Consider the following 26,382-nt stretch of genomic DNA (forward strand, 5'->3'; position numbering starts at 1 on the left):
ACCCGCCAGGCAAAGTGGCACCAAAGGGCATGGACATGTGGTATGGAAGTTGTTGCAAAAGACACTAATTGCCGGAGTCTTGTGGTGGACAAGTGGGCCAACACTGAGCATTGATGACTGGTTGGAGATACCAGACACCACAGATGCTGAAATCTTGAGCAACACACATAGTGCTGGAAGAACTCCGCGGGTCAGGCAGCATCTGTGGAGGGAATGAATAGGTGACATTTCAGGTCGGGACCTTTCAGATTGATGTAGGGGGAAGAAAGCTGGAAAAATAAGTGGGTCTGGGGCAAAGCCTGGCAAGTGATAGGGTGGAAGGTAGACACAAAAAGCTGGAGTAACTCAGCGAGTCAGGCAGCATCTCAGGAGAGAAGGAATGGGTGATGTTTCGGGTCGAGACCCCTCTTCAGACTGATGTCTGAATAACCCATTCCTTCTCTCCTGAGATGCTGCCTGACCTGCTGAGTCACTCCAGCATTTTGTGAATAAATACCGTGGATTTGTACGAGCATCTGCAGTTATTTTCTTACAACACAAGATGGGAAATACCTGATGCTCCTCCAGGTGACCTCTCGCCACCTCCTCAGGTGAGCTGGTGCTGATTGGTCGCCCCTGGCGCCGGCCGCTCGGCCCCTCCCCGGGGGAACAGCCCGCCCAGTGCGCAGGCGCGGCGGCAGTGGCGGCAGGTGGAGCGCGGGTCGGAGTGACGCTGCTGTAAGTGCGAAGCGGGCGCCGTAAAAGCCCGCGAACCCCGACCCCGCAAACCCCCCCCCCCCCCCCCCCAGCCCCGGCCCCGGCCCCGCAAACCCCCCCCCCCCCCCCCCCCAGCCCCGGACCCGCAAACCCCCCCCCCCCCCCCGGCCCCGCAAACCCCCCCCCCCCCCCTACCAGCCCCGCAAACCCCCCCCCCCCCAGCCCCGGACCCGCAAACCCCCCGGCAGAGCCCAGCTCCACCTTCGCGACCCGCACATCACACCCCCCCCCCCCCCGCTCACCCCCCGCTTTGTGTTTCCTCCCGCAGGGCGGCTGTCGCGACCCCGACTGTAGAGAACAAGAGACCCGAGGGACAGGGTAAGAGGCCGGGGGGGGGGGAAGAGGCCGGGGGGGGGGGGGGGGAAGAGGGTAAGTGGCCGGGGGGGGGGGGAAGAGGCCGGGGGGGGGGGAAGAGGGTAAGTGGCCGGGGGGGGGAAGAGGGTAAGTGGCCGGGGGGGTAAGAGGCCGGGGGGGGGGAAGAGGGGAAGAGGCCGGGGGGGGGAAGAGGGTAAGTGGCCGGGGGGGGGGGGGGGTAAGAGGCCGGGGGGGGGGAAGAGGGGAAGAGGCCGGGGGGGGGAAGAGGGTAAGTGGCCGGGGGGGGGGGGTAAGAGGCCGGGGGGGGGGGGAGAGGGGAAGAGGCCGGGGGGGGGGAAGAGGGTAAGTGGCCGGGGGGGAGGGGGGGGGTAAGAGGCCGGGGGGGGGGAGAGGGTAAGTGGCCGGGGGGGAGGGGGGGGGTAAGAGGCCGGGAGGAGGAGGGGGCGGCAGAGAGAGGCCGTCTGGGAGAGGGTGGGGTGGGGTGGGGGGGGGGGGGGGGTTAGAGGGCCGGGCCGAGAGGGGGCGGCCCGGGAGAGGGTAGGGTGGGGTGGGGGTAGAGGGCCGGGCCGGGCGCCACCTTCCCGCCATAATGGGGAGCGGTGGACGATGTTCCCCGGGTGGGTTTAGAGATGGTCTCAGAGCGGTGGGGGGTGGTGGGGGTCGGAATTACTTTGGTAGGTGGAAACAGGCTGGTGGTCAGAGGTGGAAGGTGTGGACAAATCCTGGCCTGAAGACAGGTGTGAAACTTGTGGCTCACAGACATGGATCTGGTGTTCTGCTTGCACCAGCCTGTTCTTCAATAACTCTGCTCCCGGCGTAGGGGGCAACAGTAGAATAGAGGCCTGTTGATCTTTCAGTGCTTAAAAAAAAATCTCCCCCAGGGATGTAGAGGTTTGGGAAGAGAAATGTCTTCCTCGGCACTCTGCTGACACGTTTGGCATCTGTTTTGATCTTGTCTTGATTAGTAAGGAGCCAAGGTTAAGGGAAGAAGGCAGGAGAATGGGGATCGTAAGTGATAGGAGCAGAATTAGACCATTCGACCCATCAAGTCTCGTGTGGCATGGTGGCGCAGCGGTAGAGTTGCTGCCTTACAGCGAATGCAGCGCCAGAGATTCAGGTTCGATCCTGACTGGGCGCCGTCTGTACGGAGTTTGTACGTTCTCCCCATGACCTGCATGGGTTTTCTCCGAGATCTTCGGTTTCCTCCCACACTCCAAAGACGTACAGGTATGTAGGTTAATTGGCTGGGCAAATGTAAAAATTGTCCCTAGTGTGTAGTGTTAATGTGCGGGAATCGTGGGGCGGCGCGGACCCGATGGGCCGAAGGGCCTGTTTTCGCGTTGTATCCTAAAAAAAAGTCTATTCCGCCATTTAATCATGGCTGATCTATCTCAACCTCCTAACCCCATTCTCCTGCCTTCTCCCCATAACCTCTGACACCCATCAAGGATGAAAGGGGAAAATAGATCTTCCATGATCGAATGGCTTAGTTAAAACGATGGGCTGAATGGTCTAACACTGCCTCTATGTTGTATGGTCTTAATTGGAATTAGAGCCAATTCCACACAGGTAATTCTGTTTCTGAAAATAGGAAGAAAAGGCATTGAAATACTCTGGCAATCTGACATTGATTTAAAAAGAATGAAAACATTTAAAAACAAATATTTATTTCAACAATGTTTTTCATCCTTTTAACAGAACTACTTTATAATGGCATCTGGAAACAGTGGTGATTCATGCAGGTCATGTTCAGCCCATGAAGAGAAGAACAGCGAGACTCATGCAGGTTTGTCTCCATTTGATGCAAATAGATAGCTGGCAGGCATTTCGAATTGATCCTTTGACGTTTATATCAACAGTACGTGGTGATTAAAATATCTCAGATCAAGGTTTCAGATTATCAAAGTTTCAGGATCACTAAATGGGAGTAAGTTCTGTTTTGCATGTCATAAACTGTAGACAGTGGAAATGTGAAATAAAAAAAACTCAGCAGGTTAAGCAGCATCTCTTGAAAGAGACTTATCTGATAAATCCATTAACAAGTGCAATTGTAGAGAGGGGAAACCAACAAAGACATGCAAAGCTCTAAAATGTATCAGATGTTGCTGAATCCTGACAACATCAGTGAAATCACCAGAGATGCTGCCTGGCCCACTGAATTACTCCAGCACTTTGTGTCCATCTTTGGTATACATTACCATCTGCAGTTCTTTGTTGCTGCATTTCTTCCAATCCTGTATACTGCATTCGGTGCACTTAATGTGGTCACTGCACCTCGGAAACCAAACATGCGTTGACCGGCTGCATCGCAGTAAACCTCTGGTCTGCCCACAAAAGTAACTGGGAGTTTCCAGCTGATTGTCACCAATTTAATACTCTGTCAAGCAAATTCTAACCAGTTTGTCTGTGGCCTTTTCTGTTTCAGGAAAGCTCTATGTGAGCTAGAGGAACAGCATGCCACCTCTGGGCATGTTGCAACCTTCCAGACTTAAAATTAAATTCAGCAATGTCATTGACAAATGACATTTTCTGTTTGTGATAGAGTTGGCCAATTTTGCTGCAGATTATCCATTTGTCATACAGACTGTAACGTCATTGCAGTTCCAGCATTCTTTTGTCGGGATTCAACAACATCTCCGATACATTTTACAGCTTTGCAAGTCTTTTGTTTGTTTTTCCTTTCTCCAATTGCACTTGTTAATGGATTTACCAGATAACTCCACAAACAAGGTCACCCTGGCCCTACCCCATCAGCGATATACCCTTTGTCCTGTCCATAGCTTCCCCATCTTCTCTGCAACCTAATGATAATGAATAGTCTTTGAAATAATATCTTAACTTTGTTTCTTTTTACACAGCTGTTGTCTAACCTTCCCAATATAAGCAGCATTTTCTGTTGTTATTACTGCTTTTAATGCTTTGCTGACAATCTTGAAAAAATATTTAGGAAATCTGCCCAAAATGTATTGTCAAACACATGCATTGTTCGATTGCCATTCATTATTGCACTTCAGGTCAGTAAAGTGACCAGTTTTGCCCAATGAAACATGACTAACTGAATCATCCTACCACAACCACAAATTATATTGTGAGCAATTTTGGGCACCATATCTGAAGAAGGATGTGCTGGCTCTGGAGAGGGTCCAGAAGAGGTTTACAAGAATGATCCCAGGAATGTGTAGGTTAACATGATGAGTGTGAGTTTAGAAGAATGAAGGGGGACCTCATTGAAATGTACAAAATAGTGAAAGGCTTGGATAGAGTGGATGTGGAGAAGATGTTTCCATTAGTGGGAGAGTCTAGGATTAGAGGTCAATTAAAGGACGTTATTTTAGGGAGGAGATGAGGAGGAATTTCTTTAGTCAGAGGGTGGTGAATCTGTGGAATTCTTTGCCACAGAAGGCTGTGGAGGCAAAGTCAGTGGATATATTTAAGGCAGAGATAGATAGATTCTTGATGGGCCGAATGGTCTAATTCTGCTCCTAGCACTTATGACCCTATGACAACCAGAGAACAGTCCTGAACTACGGTCTACCTCTTTGGTGACCATCGGACTTTACCGGCTTTACCTTGCACTAAATGTAATTCCATTATCAGGCATCTATACACTGTAAATGGCTCGGTTATAATCATGTATTGTCTTTCCGCTCTCTGGTCAGCAAGCAACAAAAGCTTTTCACTGTACCTCGTTACACGTGACAATAAACTAAACTGAAACTTGTCTATAGAAGCTGACTGCTGTTAGCCTTGAGTAGCTGTTTAATATAAAGTGAACTTGGATCATGTATAAAATTATAGACGGGAGACTGCAGATGTTGCAAACTGGAGCAAAAAAACAACTGCTGGTGGAACTCCGAAGGCCAGGCAACAATCTGGGGGAATGGTGGTGGTTGGCGTTTTGGGTATGACGCAAGGTCTCGACTCGAAGCATCGCCCACCTTCAGCTTCTGGAGAACCTGCTTGATCCGCTGAGTTCTTCCAGCCATTTATTGCAGGCATCAGGTCTGATAAAGATCAGTGTTTACTTTAATGTGAGCTGACGTAATGTTCAGATAGGGCACCTGGGCACATGATCCTTGGATTGCTGCTGCCAGGATTTGGTTACATTTGTTTTTTATTTGCATTAACTAGTGCACTATGTTTTAAACGAAACTAAATCTGTGAGCAGCAACTTCAAGTGCTGTACTTCATGCATTCTGTATTGGTTTTCTGTATTCTGGCCAGTTTTCTGTACTGGTCATTTACTGACTAATCTGTCACTTCAAAGACTATCAAAAACATTAAGGAAAGATTTATTTTTGTTGACAATTACAGTCTGCTTATCTTGAATGCTTTAGTATTTTGTTCAGTTTCGAGATACAGCATGGAAACGGGTCCTTCGGGCCACACAGTCCATGCCGACCAACGATCGCCCGTAATCTAGCTCCATCCTACACACTAGGGACAATTTCCTGAAGCCAATTAACCTACATGTATCTGTACACTGTGGGTGGTGTGATTGTCTTCCCGTTGACTGGTTAGCATGCAAAAAAAGCTTTTCACTGTACCTCGGCACATGTGACAATGAACAAAACTAAACTACAATCCTGCACATCCTTTTGATGTGGGAGGACACCAGAGCACCTGGAGAAAACCCACACGGTCACAGGGAGAACACACAAACTCCGAAAAGACCACCCCATGTCAGGATGGAACCTGGCTCTCTGGCGCTGCAAGGTAGCAACTGTATGTCACTGTGCGGGCTCTAATGACTTCTGTGACTTTGTTATCCAGAGCTGTTCCTCACTCCAAGGAGGAGGGTGGGATGTGACTGGGTGCCAGAGAGCCAGAGTTATTTATGCAAATACTATTAAGTGTTGGTTGCTATTGGACGCAGGTGGTTTATGTGGACGATTGTATTCTTTGGAGCCAGTGAGAGCGGGTATCCCTGTTGTGCAAACATTAACTACATATCTATACAATTAATCAACCGTTCATAAACATAACACAGTCAGGATAGAAATTCTTACATGCCATAATGGGCTTTTTTGGATTGGCAATGCAGTGGGGTATTAAATGAGCCGGTAATGCATCTTTTCATTCAATGTTGTGCTGCCCCACACTGTGGTTGGGGACATGGGGAGGGGGAGTTGGTGATAAATATGGTATATTTTGGAAGTGGAAAAATAATGTCAGGAAGGACTGAGGCCCAAGGTCCAGGTTGGAGAGGGAAGGTGGTCTGGATCAAGCCTGTGGTCAGGGGTGGGGTGGGTGGGAGAATCTAGATAGACTGCAAGAAATTGCAGAGAGTTGTGGACGCAGTCCAGACCATCGGACCAACCAACCTCCCTTCCATTGATTCCATCCACACCTCACGCTGCCTTGGCAAGGCCACCAGCATAATTAAGGACCACTCTCACCTTGGACACTCCCTCTTCTCCCATCAGGCAAGAGGTACAGAAGTTTGCAAATGCACACCTCCAGATTCAGGAAAGTCTTTTGTTGCAACTGTACTCCCATCTACCCCACTTTGAGCTACCTTTTATCGGACTGCAATGTTATATCTTTGCACTAAATGTTGTACCCTTTATCCTTTGTCTGTGCACTATGGGTGGCTTCATTGTATTCATGGATAGCCTTTTCTTTAACTGGATAGCACGCAAATAAAAGCATTTCACTGTACCTCAGTACATGTGACAATAATAATAAACTAACCTAAGTTAACCTAAGCCTTGGATTGAGTTGTTGGAGCCTGGGGATCAGGGATGGACAAGGGGTGATTCTGGATCAGTGCTTGGTGTCTACAGCCATGGGAGAGGTCACAGTTCTGAGGGGCCTCCGTCAGTGACCCCATCTGGGGAGACTGGGGGTGTTACGAAGGGGTGGGGGGGAAGAGGTCGATGGTAAGGTGAGGCAGATTGAAGTGGCCTTGGGGTGGGTGTTGGAAGCATGGGTCACCCCTGGAATAGGTATGTGGGGAATATACATTGGATGAGCCAGAAAATGCCCAGTTACATTTGCAGAGGACTGCGTCTGGTTATCTCACTATTGAGTTTCACACTTGGGAAAACCCCATTAACAATTGCATAACACTGTTGGATGTTGTGGTAGTAATTATGTTGCCTGTAATGCTTATCTTGCCTTCAGTTTATATTGCATTGAAGGTAGTTTATTAATACCATGCCATCGTGACTAAGCTGATGCCTCTCTCTCGCCCCAAGCTCAGAAGGTTGTGAGTTTAAATTACATTTGTACACAAACATTTAGGCTGACTCACTTGTGCTCTGCTATGAAAATGCTACTCTGTTAGTTGATGAGATTTTAAACACAGGCAAAACCAGAATTACTGGAAGAACCCAGTCAGTAAATCAGCATCTGTCGAAAGAAAACAACAGTTAATAGAGAACTGCAGATGCTGGTTTACAAAAAAATAGACACAAAGTGCTGGAGGAACTCAGCGTGTTGGGCAGCATCTCTGGAGAACATGGATAGGTGATGTTTAGGTCGGGACCCTTCAGTAACTTGCATGTCTTTTAAGTTTTAGTGTTTTTAATGTTAAGATTTTTTTTAAACTTTAGTGTACAAATTGTTGATTTATTTTATTTTATTGGTAATCGAACATTTCTGAATGAGTTTGTTTTTTGACAATATAACAGGCGGCACAGTGGCGCAGCGGTGAAGTTGCTGCTTTACAGCACCAGAGACCCGGGTTCAATCCTTACTACGGGTGCTGTCTGTACGGAGTTTGTCTGTTCTCCCCATGACCTATGTGGGGTTTCTCTGGTTTCCTCCCACACTCCAAAGATGGACAGATTTGTAGGCTACTTGGCTTGGTAAAATTGTAAGTTGTCCCTATTGTGTGTAGGATAGTGTAAGTGTGTGGGGATCGCTGGTCGACGCGGACACAGTGGACTGAAGGGCCTGTTTCCGCACTGTATTTCTTAACTAAACGACACAGCCAACAATGGAAGTAAGGGGATGTGGTTAGCTGGATTTGGAATATTTTTCAGCTATTTTCCATGCGTAGTTTATTCTAGCTCCCTTTATAATGCTAGTCTCACACTCGGACCTGCTGCTTTGCATGGCCTTGCAGATAAAGATTGGGCCAGTTTCTGTGAGGACATTTTGAGCCTGTGCTTTTTATTTTTGCATTACCATCATCATTATTCTCAGCCTGTATTACATGTTTTTCTACTACATATTATTCTTCGGCAGTTGTTAGCAGTTAAACAACTGGGTAGGTGAAGTTCGCTGCCTGAATAACTTTTGATGGGAAACATATCGAACAAGAAAGGTTTACAGAGCTATGGGATAAATGTAGGCAAAGCTGCTAAACAATCTTTGTTTAGAAACCTAGCACAGTCATGATGGGCCGAGTGGCATCCCGTACTTCCACTTAGATAATTTCCTGTTGTAGATAGTTTTTACAATGCGTGATGGAGTTCTAAATGTCTTGTGTGTTTGATGCCAGAGTATGATGCCATGTAAATGTGCAAGTTTTTTCTTTGAAAGACATAGCATGGAAACAGGCCCTGCAGGCCATTGGATCCACGCCAACCAATGATCGCCCGTTCACTCCAATTCTATGTTATCCCACTTTTACTTCCGCTCCCTACAAACTAGGGGCAATTTACAGAGGGTCAATCAACCTACAAACCCGCACGTCTTTGGGATGTGGGAGGAAACCGGAGCACCCGGAGATCATAGAGAGACGGTGCAAACTCCACACAGACAGCACCCGAGGTCAGGGCCAAACCCGGATCTCTGGTGCTGGGAGGCAGTGGCTCCACCAGCCGTGCCATTGTGCCACCCTTCTAAGGGTAGATTAGGGCATATCATTTGCTGACTGACAGTGTCTGCAGTTTCTTCGTACACAGTATTTTAAGTAACTTGAAGTGAACAATAATTGGAGTTCATTGCATGTGTACAAATACTGATGGGAAATGAGTGAAGATCCAAGGTTGACTGCCTTCCATTGGCCTTGTCTTGTTTTATATGGGTCTTAATGGAGACAGGTGGGGCGGCAAGGTGGCGCAGTGCTAAAGTTGCTGCCTCACAACGCCAGAGACCAGGGTACGATCCTGACTATGGGTGCTGTTTGTATGGAGTTTGTACGTTCTCCCTGTGACTGCGTGGGTTTTCCACAGGTGTGTAGGATAGTGCTGGTGCATGGGAATCGCTGGTCAATGCGGAATCGGTGGGTCGGAGGGCCTGCTTCCACGCTGTATCTCTAAACTAAACTAAAGTACTGAATATATAATGAGTGTCAAATCTGCAGAAAGCCAGCAAGTGCCTGGGACCAAACATACTCCAAACAGGACCTGCCATTTAATAAACGTGTGACAGTTGAACCTCCCAGGGGTTCTGTGCATCTGCCGACATTTGCATCAATATTCAAACAAACTTGGAGTTTGAACTCGGAGCCTTTCTCGACGTATGTTTATGCTGTCTTGTTTACTGATTAACTGCAGGTTTTCAGGCTACAGGGTGTGTATTATTTTCGGGTAGAATCATAAATCTTTCATTTAATTATTTTATTTCAAAGAATATATTTGAGTGCATAAACCTTTGCTCCTTTCAGTAGCTTCCTGCTGTTGTGCCTCTCCAGATAGGAAATGGGTCTGTGCCAATTGTCCATTGTTCTCATCGTGTTCCAGCAGGTGGTCTGGCAACCAAACAGACAGTTACTTCTTTAATCTAATAAAGCACAATATTTGTGTCGAGTGTGCCAGATTCTCAATCCGAAATTATTCCCGGGTACCAATCACACACGTAACGAGTACTCATTTAAATATACACACCAAGGTGTGTCAGGCAGCATCTGTGGAGGGAAGGTACAGGTGACATTTTGAGTTGGGACCTTTCGTTAGACCTGTCGTGAAGCTACATTAGTGTCAGAGTCATGTCCTTGACGCTGGAAATGGCTGCTTAATGCCTGCCCTTACCTCATCCTGGGGGTTTCAGTGAAGGCTGATTAACACAAGCATCGTAAGAGTCTGAAGAAGGGTCCCGACCTGAAACATCGTCTATCCATGCCCTCCAGAGATGCTGGCTGACCTGTTGAGTTATTCCAACACTTTAGGGCAGCACAGATACCGCGGTAGAGTTGCTGCCTTACAGAGCCAGAGACCTGGCTTCAATCATCACTACAGTGCTGTCTGTGTGGGGTTTGTATGTTCTCCCTGTGACTGCATGGGTTTTCTCCAGGTGTACTGGTTTCCTCCCACATTCCAAAGATGTGCAGGTTTGTAGGTTAATTGGCTTTGGTAAAAATGGTAAAATAGTCCCTTGTGCGTAGGATAGTGTTAGTGTATGGAGTGATTGCTGGTTGGCACAGACTCAGTGGGCTGAAGGGCCTGTTTCCACGCTGTATCTCTAAAGTAAAGTCTTTGCTTCTCTTTCTGTAAAACAGCAACTGCAGTTCCTTGTGCCTCTAACAGAAGCATGATTTGTTGCGTAGGAGAAAAACTGCAGATGCTGGTTTAAATCGATGGTAGACACAAAATGCTGGAGTAACTCAGCGGGACAGGCAGCATCTCTGGAGAGAAGGAACGCGTGACGTTTCGGGTGGAGATCCTTCTTCAGACTGATTTGCCTGCTGCTGGTTATTACAGTGGCACCAAATCAGGATGTCACCATCTGCTCCATGGCTGCTTTCAATGGCATTAAAGTATCAATGGAGGTTGCATTGTTTGATAAAGTATTGTGAAACCACTGTCAATAGAAACGATTGCCGTGACAATCTCCAAAGCACCTCCCTTGATGAACCAGCAGTCTGCAATTTTTAAACATTCAATGGTGGCTGTTTTGTTCACTCTGGTGAGGTTACATGTAAACTGTTTACTTTGAACACTGGTTCTCGTTGGAATTAACTAGTTGGTCTCCCTAATCCATAAATCCTGAAAGATGGCTTCTGCCTGACAAGATATAAATAGAACTATTTTGGAGTTTCGAATATTACAGAGGTGTGGGCGAGAGTTTAGGATTGTTTGCATAGCATTGGAACACAGCGTGGTGGGGTGTGATCAAATTACATGTTGTTCCATGTGAAGGGTAAATATCACATCATTCTCCTCTGTGCAATATGCCGCCATCAAAGCAAACACTCTAGTCACTGTGTTAATGGCTGTGCTCTGACCCAGAACTATCATTGATTTTAGAAACATAGAAAACAGGTGCAGGAGTAGGCCAGTCGGCCCTTCGAGCCAGCACCGCCATTCAACGTGATCTTGGCTGATCATCCAAAATCAGTATCCTGTTCCTGCTTTCTCCCTAGAACCTTTGTTTCTGTTTTGCCACAGAGCACCACCGAGGGAAATAAATAATAACCAGCTGTTTTTTAAAAGCCCGCCCTACAGCAGTAGTAGCTCGAGTATGAGGGAGCGTTTACGCAATGTGAAATCTGGAATTTTACAGAATTTTTAGCTGGTCTACATTTTTCACTGCCAAACATCAGCTTCTGATCCTACGATCCTTGATTGAGGTCGTGAACATGTTGGCCTGACAGTGCCCTGAGGTTCCCCATGGATATATTATCTATATACTAAAACTCTCGTTTGTTTGTTCCTGAACTACAGCCAAAACAGCACATGATAGCGCAACAATTTTAGGCCCACCTTACTCACCGTCGTCCCTTTGGTGCTAATGGAAGAGATTTCATTGAAATCGGTGTTATATTTTTAAAGTTATTCACATTTTAAAGTTTAAATCTATCTCCGAGGGAGGGAGGATAAGGGGGTTTGAAGGGGATGGAGTGGGAGGGGGCAGAGAGGGAAGGGGAGGAGAGGGTGCTGCACCAATGCAGGAGAGGTTTGGGCCCAACGGGTCCACTTGGCCTAGTTAAAGAATATTTCTGGCCAGGAAAGGTCTCACCAATTGTATTAATTGAGCCAACAGTTTGATTACCCCTTGTCTTTGTTTTCCAGGAAGTAACAGTGTCGTTATGTTTTAGTGTATCAATTTGCACACAAAGTGGGTTTGTGAAATTCATGTCCAGCTGTTCTTTCATAGCTGTTTCAATTTAATGCTGTGGCTTTAGACTGTTAAAACTATTTTTTTAATTTTTTTTGATTGATGTGCAGAAGTAACTTCTGTTGAGCAAAAAGTAGTGGTGTAACTCAGTGGTTCAGGCAGCATCTCTGGTGGGAATGAACAAACAACATTTCAGGCTGGGACCCTTTTATTCCCTCCACAGATGCTGGTTGACCCGCTGAGCTACTCCAGCATTTGGTGTTTTGCTGCAGATTCCAGCATCTGCAGTTCCTTGTGTCTCCACTCTTGATTATGTTGACAAAAGAAAGCTGTCCAGTAGTGCAGCAGTCGATGAGGCGGTTTCATTTTCTGTTGGTGCGTTGTCAGTTTCTCTTAAATACATGGCTATTGTTTGTGTATTTTGTCTGAAGCATTTTCTCTTGGGATGATGCTCTTTTGTGCGTGGGACGTGCTGGATTAATTTAACAGGTGTTCTCACCCATTACACAGTCTAATCTCCCAGCGAATGTGTGAGTGCATGTGAAACACAGTACAGCAAGCCGCAGAGTCGCTTGCAAACATAAACTCTTCTTTTAAGATGACATGGGTCATGGGGATGTTTGAAGGAGAATGTAATATCTTCAATCTTAACAGGAAATAAGTTGTTTTTTCCAGCTTTTATTGATGGTTTGAAAATACCTCGGTCATATGACTTATCTTTCCTGTCTTGGATGAAAGAAGCAGATGGTAAACTGACTTTCTAACAGTATACACGTGTCCTGGTGATTCACTCTTGTGAACACTCAGGCCGGTGTAGAACCGAACACTATAATCTGCCTTGTCATTCATGTTGTGTAAAAAAATAACTGCAGATGCTGGTACAAATTGAAGGTATTTATTCACAAAATGCTGGAGTAACTCAGCAGGTCAGGCAGCATCTCGGGAGAGAAGGAATGGGTGATGTTTCGGGTCGAGACCCTTCTTCAGACTGATGTCAGGGGGGTGGGACAAAGGGAGGATATAGATGGGGACAGGAAGATAGAGGGAGAACTGGGAAGGGAGAGGGGAAGAGAGGGACAGAGGAACTATCTAAAGTTGGAGAAGTCAATGTTCATACCGCTGGGCTGCAAGCTGCCCAAGCGAAATATGAGGTGCTGTTCCTCCAATTTCCGGTGGGCCTCACTAAGGCACTGGAGGATTTATGTTGGTACATTCGCTTTGGTCAATGGGAAGACACACTCTGCAAGTGGACGTGCGGCAACCTGTTTCAAACACTAACAAATATTGTCATTTAAAATGGAGTGTTTGTCGTGAAAGTGTAGTTGCCTGTGAGGTGGCAACACTGGGTGTCCAGCAGTCTCTGTGCATGAACACTTTGCAGCATCACCACAGCTCCCCAACAGGTCAAAGCAGGTCAATGGACCCAACTCCTGCTCCCTTGTGCACTCTCTCTCTCTCGTTCGCTCACGCTCTCTCCCACTCTCCCCTGTGCTCTCTCTCCCCCTCTCCCCTGTGCTCTCTCTCCCCTCCACCCTGTGCTCTCTCTCCCCTGTGCTCTCTCTCCCCTGTGCTCTCTCGCTCTCTCTCTCCCCTGTGCTCTCTCTCTCTCTCCCCTGTGCTCCCTCTCCCCTGTGCTCCCTCTCCCCTGTGCTCCCTCTCCCCTGTGCTCCCTCTCCCCTGTGCTCCCTCTCCCCTGTGCTCTCTCTCTCCCTCTCCCCTGTGCTCTCTCTCTCTCTCTCCCTTGTGCTCTCTCTCCCTTGTGCTCTCTCTCCCCTGTGCTCTCTCTCTCTCTCGCTTGCCTTCTCTTTTCTGCTCTTGTTTGCTTGCTCTCGTGTGCGCACACACCCTCTTACTCTGCAACACCCGGCCCGTTTATTGTACACTCAGTCAGCCATGGTAGCTGCAGGCATTGGCTGGCAGGTCGAGGATTCGGCTAGGCTTCTCTGACCAGCTACCTCTCAATGTCTTTAAAAGAATAAACTTTAAACAAAAGAAAAAATACTGCAGGTGCAAGAAGTGAAGGAAACACTCAGTTAATAAGCCAGCAAACGTTTAATTGTAATATTCTCCTGAGATAAATGCTCATAACAAAATAGTAAGTGCTCAATGGAGCTTTATAAATGGAAATAAAAGATCACAAACGATTACAAAATGGCAGATAACTACATTAACAGTGCCTGTTTTGCTTGTTTTCAAGCAAACCAAACACCTTGTGTCTGGAGGGGAGGATTACATTGTGTAAATTTGGCTTGGCCCGGTTATTTATATTCCATTGTTCAGTTCAATATTGCCTGGTAGGACACACAGTGCTGGAGTAACTCAGTGGGTCAGGCAACATTTCTGGAGAGCGTGGATAGGTGACGTTTTGAGTTGGGACCCTTCTTCAGACTGATTCAGTTCTTCAGACTAAAAAGGGTCCGGACCCGAAACATCACCTATCCATATTCTCCAGGGATGCTGCCTGCCCCGCTGAGTTACTCCAGAACTTTGTGTCTTTTGTAAACCAGCCTCTGCAGTTCCTTGTTTCTAGTATGTGTGCGTGTTTGACCTTAGTGAACGTCACAATTAATTGGAATATAATAATAATTTATTCCTTTATTCGTCCCACACCGGGGACATTTACACGATGGTCCAAGTTTTGAGGAAAATCTGTGGGCTGAGCTGGACAACGTATTATTATTGTCAGAAAGCAAAGGGAGGGTATTCCAGCAAGAGCAGCAACAATAGCATGGTCCTTGCATTCAACGTTATTCCCTTACCCTGTATCTGTACGCTGTAAATGGCTCAATATGTATTGTCTTTAGACAATAGACAATAGGTGCAGGAGGAGGCCATTCGGCCCTTCGAGCCAGCACCGCCATTCAATGTGATTTTGGCTGATCATTCTCAATCAGTACCCCGTTCCTGCCTTTTCCCCATACCCCCTGACTCCGCTATCCTTAAGAGCTCTATCCAGCTCCCTCTTGAATGCATTCAGAGAATTGGCCTCCACTGCCTTCTGAGGCAGAGAATTCCACAGATGATTAATGTTATATATGTGCATTTTTATTTTCACAATTGTATAAAAATTCAGAATTTTGTGTAAATATAAACCTTTTTGTTATCTAAACTTCTGCATCAGTTTTATGAATATTATGAATAATCTTATTTCACTTGCATATTCAAAGCAAGGCAGACCTGGATCCAATTTATGAAATGCGTTCTCAGTCAAGTTTTAGGTAAAATTCACAAAATGTTGGAGTAACTCAGCAGGTCAGGCAGCATCTCTGGAGAACATGGATAGGTGACGTTTCAGGTCTAAATTTAATTGTCAATTTTATTGTTTAGATAAAATTCATTGTGGCACACTGCGAATTTCTGATGTGATACTTTTAACAGTAAACCAATGCAAAATACAGGAAAGGCAGAGTGTGTGGAGGGAGAAATAATGTTTCAGTGACAGAAATGATCTAGGTGCAATGATTAATGCATTGATCTAGGTGACCATTGGTAGAAGGGGGTTAGTCTGCAGGATCAATGTTACCAGCAGAGGTTGAATTGTTGAGTTGTGAATGATCAAATACAATAAATCTAAATGGACACAAAGTGCTGGATTAACTCAGCAGGTCAGGAAGAAGGGTCTCGACGCAAAACGTCACCTATCCATAGAAACATAGAAAATAGGTGCAGGAATAGGCTATTCGGCCCTTCGAGCCTGCACCGCCATTCAATATGATCATGGCTGATCATCCAACATTATCCTATACCTGCCTTCTCTCCATACCCCCTGATCCCTTTAGCCACAAGGGCCACATCTAACTCCCTCTTAAATATAGCCAAAGAACTGGCCTCAACTACCTTCTGTGGCAGAGAATTCCACAGATTCACCACTGTCTGTGTGAAAAAAAACGTTCTCATCTCGGTCCTAAAAGACTTCCCCCTTATCCTTAAACTGTGACCCCTTGTTCTGGACTTCCCCATCATCGGGAACAATATTCCTGCATCTAGCCTGTCCAACCCCTTAAGAATTTTGTAAGTTTCTATAAGATCTCCCCTCAATCTTCTAAATTCCAGCGAGTACAAGCCGAGTCTATCCATATGAAAGGCCTGCCATCCCAGGAATCAATCTGGTGAACCTTCTCTGTACTCCCTCTATGGCAAGAATGTCTTTCCTCAGATTAGGAGACCAAAACTGTACCCAATACCCCAGGTGTGGTCTCACCAATGCCCTGTACAACTGCAGCAGAACCTCCCTGCTCCTATACTCAAATCCCCTCGCTATGAATGCCAACATACCATTCGCTTTCTTCACTGCCTGCTGCACCTGCATGCCTACTTTCAATGACTGGTGTACCACGACACCCAGGTCTCGTTGCATCTCCCCTTTTCCTAATCGGCCACCATTCAGATAATAGTCTGCTTTCCTGTTCTTGCCACCAAAGTGGATAACCTCACATTTATCCACATTATACTGCATCTGCCATGCATTTGCCCACTCACCTAACCTATCCAAGTCACGTTGCAGCCTCCTAGCATCCTCCTCACAGCTAACACTGCCCCCCAGCTTGGTGTCATCCGCAAACTTGGAGATGTTACATTCATTTCCCTCGTCCAAATCATTGATATATATTGTAAATAGCTGGGGTCCCAGCATTGAGCCTTGCGGTACCCCACTAGTCACTGCCTGCCATTCTGAAAAGGACCCGTTTATTCCTACTCTTTGCTTCCTGTCAACCAGCCAGTTCTCTATCCACATCAATACTGAACCCACAATACCGTGCGCTTTAAGTTTGCATACTAATCTTATGTGGGACCTTGTCGAAAGCCTTCTGGAAGTCCAGATATAACACATCCACTGGTTCTCCCTTATCCACTCTACTAGTTACATCCTCGAAAAATTCTATAAGATTCGTCAGACATGATTTACCTTTCATAAATCCATGCTGACTTTGTCTATGTTCTCCCGAGATGCCTGTTTTTGAGGTAATTGCTTATTCCATGTTTTTTAATTCTCTGCCACATCCAGAGCTGAGCGAGGTTGACGAAGGGGAGGAGAGTTTGCGGGATGACGTCTACAACCGGTATCGGAGCGAGGGGGAAGAGGATGTCAACAATGGAGTGGCAGCAGTTGTGGACTCATTGCAGATATGTTCCAGGTATACGGCCATCCAGCACAGAATGCCCAATGCATTCACATCCACCTTTATGCCCATCTGCACTGATCCCATATGCCTTCCATGCCCTATCTGTCACCTTAACCATAAGCCCGATGATACCCCAACCATGGGAAAACTACTTTGATTTTGTACCGCTATGCCCCTTTCATTATTTTTTATACTCATGCCAGGTCATCCCTCAGCCTCCTTTGCTCCAGGGAAAACAAGCTCAGCCTATCCAATCACACGTCGACACAAAATGCTGGAGTACCTCAGCGGGTCAGGCAGCATCTCGGGAGAGAAGGAATGGGTGACGTTTTGGGTCGAGACCCATCTTCAGACCGAAGGAGCAGATGGTGACATCCTGATTTGGTGCCACTGTAATAACTAGGGGCAGGCAACAAATCAGTCTGAAGAAGGGTTTCGACCCGAAGTGTCACCCATTTCTTCTCTCCCGAGATGCTGCCTGACCCGCTGACTTACTCCAGCATTTTGTGTCTACCTTCGATTTAAACCAGCATCTGCAGTTTTTTATTACCTATCCAATCTCACCCCATAACTAGCCCATCCCAGTGAATCTTCTCGGATGTCTCTCCAGTAGTGAATCTCTTCTGTTCCAAAGTCCCTCAATGGCGCTCCCACAGCCTGCGAATTGTATTAGGAAAAGGGTTCTGTTTCTCAACACAAAATTTCAGTAATGTTTTTAAGTACTAATTACGGAGAATCATTTTAATCAGGTGTCCCAACCTAAAATGTCGCCCATCCTTTTTTTCCCCAGAGGTACTGCCTGAACCGCTGAGTTATTCGAGCTCTTTGTGTCTTATCTTTGTCTTTAGCAGTGTTATCCCTTTGGGGTTGGAAGAAATTAGTTCAAAGAACTGAGCACAAAGCCTTCTGCATCTGCATTATCTTGCGTCTGAAACTAATCATTGACATTTGTGACTCTGAACTTTTTTTCTTGTGAAAATGGATGAAACTTCAGATATGTCGTGGTTATAATATGTAGTGGTGTTTCAGAAGAGTTTTAATTCTGGTGATGAAGTTTTTGTTCTGGATGGAGAGGGTCAGTAAAGAGTAATGAGTGGAAGAGGGAAAATGGAGGAAAGGAAGTGGTGTTTTTCCATGCAAGTCCATGGATTTTTCTTCGTTCATTAGGAAGGTTTTTATGGATTTGATATGACGTAACATGGATTTTTTAAATAGTAAGTTTGAACGTTATTTCCACAGTTCCTCGGTGGAAATAGGGCATCAGTTGGCAATCATTGGAGACGAGCTCAATCATCAAAAGAACAGAGAATTCCAAGGTGCCCACATCTATCTTCCCCTCGCGTTCCAATGTGGATGCCAGTCCTTCTGTAGAGCTGCTGAAAGGTTCGTTTTATAACATATCCTCAGTCAATATCTTCAGAATTGAACAGAGCAATGGGTTCCCTCCTTAGTTTAGTTTCATATTATCATGTGTACTGAGGTACAGTGAAAAAACGTTTTGTGGCTAGGCAGTTCTTACAACTTAAGTTGGCAATAATGTAATCATAACACAACCTTGCAATAGATTAGCCATGATCGAATGGCAGAGCAGAATTGATGAGCTGGATGGCCTAATTCTGTTCCTGTATCTTACAGCCTTTGGGCTGCCGGGTGGTGCTTGATTATTCCATTATATTTTCATACTTTGTGAAGAAATAACTAAAGGCAATGGAATAATATTAAAAAAATGCTTAGATCATATGGAAATCTCTTTTACAAAGACTATTTTCTAAAGCTCAACCACATAATTAAATTAATGACTAATATTAATGCAGTGACATTTAGGTTTACGTTTATTATTGTCACTTGACCTGGGGTACTGTGAAAAGCTCTGAACAGATCAGATACTACCAAACACAGATACAATCTGTTCAAACCTGAGTATAACAGATGGAGCAAAGGGGAAGGTACAGAGTGCGGAATATAGTTCTCGTGGTGATTTATGTAAATATATAACTGATTTAACCGTTTGGTTCTAACAATTTTCAATTGCACAGGTTATTTGATAATGGCATAAACTGGCGTCAAACAATCACTCTGCTAAGGTTTGGCTGCAAGACTGCGAGGTATTTCTATCGGAGAGGACTGATGGAATCTTTTGGCAGAGTTACAGAACACGTGGCAAAGATTCCAGCAAAGAATCAAATCACTCGATGGATTGCAGAGCGCGGAGGCTGGGTTAGTGTACATCGTGGTATCAGCCACATGCGTATGATCGAAATTCTGCCTCACATTTGTTTGTCAATTGAGAAATTTGGGGTGGGGGTGGAAGTGGGACTAATTATAAACAGCGAGTTGTAAACATGGGTTAAATATTAGAGTTGAAAAGGTTTAGATTTGAGGGAATCCTGTGGAACAAATACATTGAATTGCCATTATTAAGTATACAATGTTGTCACCAGGACACCTATATCATATTAGCAAATGGAGGTGGGGCCGTTACTTTACAAAGGGAAATGGTCACAAAGGTGACACTTTGGGGCGGCACAGTGGCACAGCGGTAGAGTTGCTGCCTCACAGCTCCAAAGACCTGGGTCAGATCCCGACTACGGGTGCTGTCTGTACGGAGTTTGTATGTTCTTCCCGTGAGCACGTGGGTTTTCTCTTGAGATCTTCGGTTTCCTCCCATCCTCCAACGACGTACAGGTATGTAGGTTAATTGACTTGGTGTATGTGCAAATTGTCCCTAGTGTGTGTAGGATAGTGTTAATGTGTGGGGATCGCTGGTCGATGTGGACTCGGTCGGCGAAGGGCCTGTTTCCGTGCTGTACCTCTAGAACTACAAAAACTAAAACTAAATATAGTAGAACAAAGAGAGAGGCTGAGCTCTGGGCTCTGAGGTCATTCTGCAGCGTTGAGCAGGTCAAAAGTAATGTAAGAAAATAACTGCAGATGCTGGTACAAATCAAAGGTATTTATTCACAAAATGCTGGAGTAACTCAGCAGGTCAGGCAGCATCTCAGGAGAGAAGGAATGGACGACGTTTTGGGTCGAGACCTTCAGACTGATGAAGTAATGAAGTCAAAAGTAATGATCTGGTTATGTCATAAATGACCGTTTTAGGCAGCAGGGGCAAGTTTGGCCGAAGGGCCTGTTTCCATGCTCTATGACCCTCTGACCTTTGAAACCCTGTTGCTGTTAATGGCCTTTGCACCACCTGGTCCCTGGTGAAAACCATGGACTTTATCACTGAGGTCAATGCTCCCACTTGAACGAACGGGTTTGCAGTACGTACATCACCTACCCATGACATAACATTGAGGGGTAGGTGTAATGTGTCACTCACCCCAAGTCATTTGTGCTGCAAACCAGCATTTACAGTTCCTTCTATCGTGCTTTATTGTCACGTGTGCAAAACACAGTGAAATTCTTTTTGAGTCGTCATATTTGGCACCATTTCCAAAGTCCAGTGGAAACAGCATCTTGCGGAAACATAGGTGCAGGAGTAGGCCATTCATCCCTTTGAGCCAACACCGCCATTCAATATATCATGGCTGATCATCTAAAATCGGTATCCCGTTCCTGCTTTTTCCCCATAGCCCTTGATTCCTTTAGCCCCAAGAACTAAATCTCACTCTCTCTTGAAATGATCCAAGAAAGCCTCTGCATCGTCCAGTGTACCAACGTGACTCGTTTCCCCCTTGCACTCAGCCTGTTACTGAGACAAATATATTAATAGTGCAAATCGTGGACAAAGTCACTTGATAATGCAGTTGAGAAGGAATTTCTTTAGCCAGAGGGTGGTGAATCTGTGGAATTCATTGCCACAGATGGCTGTGGAGGCCAAGTCAATGGATACTTTTAGGGTGGAGATTGTCACATTCTTGATTGGTAAGGGTGTCAGGGATTATGAGGTGAAGGCAGGAGAATGGGGTTGAGTGGGAAAGATAGATCAGCCATGATTGAATGGTGGTGCAGAATTGATGGGCCGAATGGCCTAATTCTGCTCCTAAAACTTATGAGCTTATATTTTCTGGTCTGGTTGTTGGTAACATTTACCTTGCTTTTCACATAGTCTGCCCCTGGGGTGGGCTGGGGGTTGTGGATGACAACTATTGAATGTTGATTTTGTTTACGTTGCCATCTCTGTCTTTTGGATGTGTTTACGTGCATTTACTTCAACACTATTTATTGTAATTGTGCTAAATGTTCTCCTGAACTTGCGGGCGTTTGGATGGGCAAATAGTGGCAGTTTTGTGGAAAATCTCTAGCCCTTATTATCAAATTTCAAACCAGAGGAACGACAAGCTGTTGTTTGTTGAAAACCTAACAACAGAGTGGATGTAGTTTGCAAGGTATGATTTGGGTCTGAAGAAGGATCTCGACCCGAAACGTCACCGATTCCTTCTTTCCAGAGATGCTGCCTGACCCACTGAGTTACTCCAGGTTTTTGTGCCTGTCTATGGTTTATTAATGTGAGCTTATTTTTCTTGTTGTTTTCCAGACCACTGCCCTGTCCCTGGAGAATGCCATCCTGAAATGGCTGCTTGGGATCTTTGTGGTTGCCATGCTGGCTGTGGCAATTGTCTGCAGGATTTACCAGCCCTGAGCCCTGGCCTGTGCTCGAACATCAAAGCTGGTCTTGACCAAGGATTGCCTTAGCTCCACCCTGGCGGTGGAGGGCTTTTTTTTAATTGTCCAACTTGAATAACAGAAATAATGTTTTCTAAATCTTTTTAGATATTTAAGATTTTTTGGGGAAAAGTGCTGGGCCACACATGTTTTCTAAACTTTTAAAAGTATAATATAATGAAACTATGTCTGACTGTTACTGGTAATGGTCTACATTGATTGCTTGGATGGGTGTTAGTGGTAGTTTTTCATATTGGTTTCAATGTTGCAGTGATGAACATGGTTGTATCATTGCATTAGAATTAGGAGATGCAGAAACTCTAACATATATGTTTGAAATTATGTCCACTTCCAGGCATTTGTCCATTTTGGGCAAAATGGTCGGATTGTTTTTTGCAAACAGTGTTTTTTACTTGATTTGATGCTAGTATTAATCCATCCAGATGTTATTTTGAACCGCACATGTTTAACTGATGAGAACAGGGCAGTATGGCCATTGACAGGGTGCGGAGGGCAGTAGACGGTGGTTGAATAGAATACAACCTCCGTTGTGTTGTTGCCTGGGTGTAGAGAAGGTCTGGGATTTAATTCCTGCCATTGAGGCTGTAATCCAATATGTTCAGAAGTTAAACCGTCTCCAAACCACCTCCCTAAACCGGGGCAGCACTTTACCGTTTGCCCCTCCCCCCACTCACCTGGGGGCTGTTTAACACCCCCACCCCCATCCAACCTCACTCTGGGTAAATGCAGTTATACCTACAATGTTATCTTGGCTGTTTACTAGCCCCAGTGTAATGCATCCGCCATCTTTTTCCATTGGATTTACAATGGTGCCCATTTGATTGCACTTTGTGTTCAGACTGCAGAACCACTGAATTGATTTCTAAATTTCAATCTTTCAACAGAATTGTACACTGTATTAAATGCATTTTCTATTGCTCGACTCACTTCACTGAATCAACTTTTGCATTCTTCTTATTTCTGTCTGACTCCTGACAGCCAAAGCAGTTACAGCACAGAAATGGTTTAAAATGTTCTGTGACTTATTGCTGTGAAAGGGATGTGTGGCATCTCAGACAGACACCTTTGTGGGAAGGCACCCTCTCTCAAGCAGAGATGCTGCTTGTCCCGCAGTTACTCCAGCCCTTGTGGGGAGCTCTGCTCCCACTTAACCAACACATGCCCTTGTCCTTAAGAGGGCGTAGAGGTCTGAAACATAATCATCATAATCATACCAATAAAAAAAGCAACAGGACACACAAAATACATTTTAACATGAACATCCACCACAGTGACTCCTCCACATTCTTCACTGTGATGGAAGGCGAAAAAAATTCAATCTATCCCTTCTTTGTCCTCCAACGGTCGGGGGCCTCGAGCCTTCCGTTGACGGGATGATCTTGACCCCCGTAGCCGGCGGTGGGCCTTCCTTGTCAGGGCGATCAAGCTCCTGCATGGGGGGGGGATCTCAGCTCCCCCGCGCCGGGCGACCTACCCCGGGTCAGGGCTTGTCGAACCTCTTGCGGCTTTGGAGCTTTCCGACGTCGGTCTCAACCCGAGGCTGCGAGCTCCTTGATGTTAAAGTCCACAGGCCGCGGTTGGAGCGTCGATCCCAGGCAAGGAATTGGCTCCGATGGTAAGTCCATGCCCTGCGGTGGGGCTCAAAGTCAGTCTCGCACAAGGCGGCCAGCTCCATGATGTTAGGCCGCAGAGCGACCGGAGATATGATCTAGAAAACAATCACATCTCCGGCAAGGTAAGAGATTGACAAAAAGTTTCCCCCGACCCCCTCTCCCACCCCCCACATAAAACAAACCAGAGAACATTAACCCAGACTTTCTAAACACACCAAAAATAACAAACGAAAAGACGAAAAAGACACAGACTGTAGGCGAGGCTGCCATTGCAGCGCCACCCGGTGGAATCCAGGCCATAACTACTTGTTCTATTTGCTATGAGTGATATGAATTCAGAAGGTTTAATGTTCTAAACAGGCAGAATCTTCTGTAACGAATGACCATTTTCACAAAAAGTGATTCTACATTTGCTGGCACGAGTGCAATGTAACGTGTATTTAAAGGAATGTGTATATTTTTACTGATAACCATCATCTTGATGTAGATAAAATAAGAGTTGCAGGACGCATCAGTTGCCGCCAATTGCTGAGAAGATAACTTACACGATCTTTAAACGTGAAAGAACAGTACGTCCCTTTATGTATTTCATTTATGATCCTTTGAATACTGAAATAAACACTCTTCATTGGCAAAAACTGCTGATAGTGCTAAATTGAAGACAGATCTTTAATGTAACAGCCAGGCTATCTTTGGTGAACAAAGAGAACGTAATTAAATATAAAATGTCTGAAGAAGGGTTCCGATCCAAAACACCTGTCCATTCCCTCCACAGATGCTGCTTGACCTGCTGAGTTACACCAGCAGTTTGTGTTTTAATTAAATATAAATTCAGTTTGAGGTTTTGAACAATAATGAGGTGATAGACTTCAAAATAAATCGTTAAATTGTGTCATTATTGTAAGAAAATACTTAGTTTTTCACGTGGGAAGAGAGTTCCAACACAGCATAGAGTTTCTCCGGCTTAGATTAATGGATGAAAAATGTGTCAATTATTCTAAGATTAAGGTCCATTTCAGAATTTGATCATGTCATTTAAAATGACCAGAACCCCTTTCCCCCAGGATGGGAAAATCCAAGACTAGAGGGCTGAGCTTTAAGGTGAGACGGGCAAAGTTTCAAGGAGATTTGCAGGGCTGTTTTTTTTTACAGAGGGTGATGGGTGTCTGGAACATGCTGCCAGGGGTAGTGGTGGAGGCAGATACAATACTGGTGATTTAGAGGCTAATGGTTATGTGCAGGCAGATAGATGAGAGTTGGTCTTGGCATCGTGAGCTGAAGGGTCATTCTGTTGTGTTGTATGACTCACCAATGCAATGCTAAGGAAGCAGGGTTTCCACCCAAAGCATCACCTGAAGTCATTAAGGCTGATCTGTAATGATGCTGTGTGCTTATATTGTGGAATCAGAACTGACAGATTTCCTCATTTGATGATTTTCCACATCTCTTTATTCTCTGCACCTTGAAACACAGTCATGATCACAGATTTTCCAAAAAATGACACAAGAAATATATTTATCAATTTTATTTCAGGAGTGATTGTATCTTAAACAAAATAATTGTTTGACATTACATTGTAAGTCCCTTTTTTGTAAAGTTAGTAACTGAATATATTTATTAGTGCACAGAAATTAATAAAGGCACCTTTGGTCAGAGCACTCATTCTGAAGTGAGCCTTTACACACAAGCTTCAAAGAACAATAGACAATGTGGCCTGGACACAGTGCATGAGGAGAGGGTGTTTCCACTAATGGGAGAGTATAAGACCAGAGGCCATGGCCTTAGAATAAAAGGACATACCTTCAGAAAGGAGATAAGGAGGAATTTCTTTAGAGGGTGGTGGATCTGTGGAATTCATTGCCATCAATTGATGTTTTTAAGGCAGAGATCGACAGATTTTTGATCAGCACAGGTGTCTATGGTTATAGGGAGAAGGCAGGAGACTGGGGTTAGGAGGGAAAGATACACCAGCCACGATTGAATGGCAGTGTAGACCTTGATGGGCCGAATGGCCTAATTTTGCTTCTAGAACCTATGAACATTTAAAGCATGGAGTTCATGTGTGTGGATGGAGGCCAGATACCATCAGTACTGCATTGGAGCTAGTCGGGGACTTGTGCAAGGATGCAGCGTAGGGGTTTGCTGAAGGTACCCTCACCATCCCCACAACCACAGGGGCAGTCTATGTTCATCCCATCAAGCGGCAAGCACATCATCTGATCTGTATTTATGCTTTTTGCACATTAGTTCTATAAAATATGCAGAACAATCGTAACATTATGTCCACTGTGTCTGTGAAACTTAATATGGCTAGCATTGATTACTGCTTAAATTCATTTGTTTTATTGCATGAATATTTCAAAATAAGGACTTTTAAAGTTTATAACTTTGATGTGTGAGCTCCTGCTTCGATCAGTGTGTGACACTCCCTTTGTATAACATGGAACAGTGCAGACAGAGTGCTGGAGTGGGTCGGGTTGCATCTCTGGAGAACATGGATGGGTGATACATCTCTGGAGAACATGGATGGGTGCTGCATCTCTGGAGAACATGGATGGGTGATGCATCTGGTCGGGATCCCTCTTCATGTGCCTTTACTTGGTAAACCTGCATCTGCAGTTCCTTGTTTCTACATTTTAACCTGAAGGAAGGGTCCCAACTCGAAGCGTCACCTACCCATGTTGTCCAGGGATGCTGCCTGACTTGCTGAGTTACTCCAGCACTTCATATCTTTCCTTGGTAAACCAGCATCTGCAGTTCTTTGTTCCCACTATACCCGTGCCGAACATGATACCAAGTTAAACTAATCTGCCCTGACGACCTCTGATCCACGTTCCTCCATTCTCTCTATATCCATGTGCCTGTCTAAAAGCCTCTTACACGCCACTATCGTGACTGCCTCCACCACCCCCGGCACTACATGGAATGGTTCAATGTTTAATTTTAAATGGTTTCTGGTTTTCTTGTCGTTGATGTCCGTGGGTCGGGGTTTG

At 45.4% G+C, this 26,382-nt stretch overlaps 1 protein-coding gene across 1 annotated transcript; it reads left to right on the forward strand.

The window, feature by feature from the left end:
- The first annotated feature begins 667 nt into the window (after nt 1-667).
- LOC144603343 (bcl-2 homologous antagonist/killer-like) lies at nt 668-23,991 on the forward strand. The gene is made up of 7 exons (XM_078416483.1): nt 668-717; nt 1,025-1,074; nt 2,770-2,857; nt 17,027-17,156; nt 18,384-18,527; nt 19,181-19,361; nt 21,628-23,991. The coding sequence occupies exons 3-7, from the start codon at nt 2,782-2,784 to the stop codon at nt 21,730-21,732; spliced, it is 636 nt and encodes a 211-aa protein (XP_078272609.1). The 5' UTR covers nt 668-717; nt 1,025-1,074; nt 2,770-2,781; the 3' UTR covers nt 21,733-23,991.
- Nucleotides 23,992-26,382: the final 2,391 nt, after the last annotated feature.

This window comes from Rhinoraja longicauda, chromosome 20, assembly GCF_053455715.1.
Source record: "Rhinoraja longicauda isolate Sanriku21f chromosome 20, sRhiLon1.1, whole genome shotgun sequence".
Taxonomy (NCBI): Eukaryota; Metazoa; Chordata; class Chondrichthyes; order Rajiformes; family Arhynchobatidae; genus Rhinoraja; species Rhinoraja longicauda.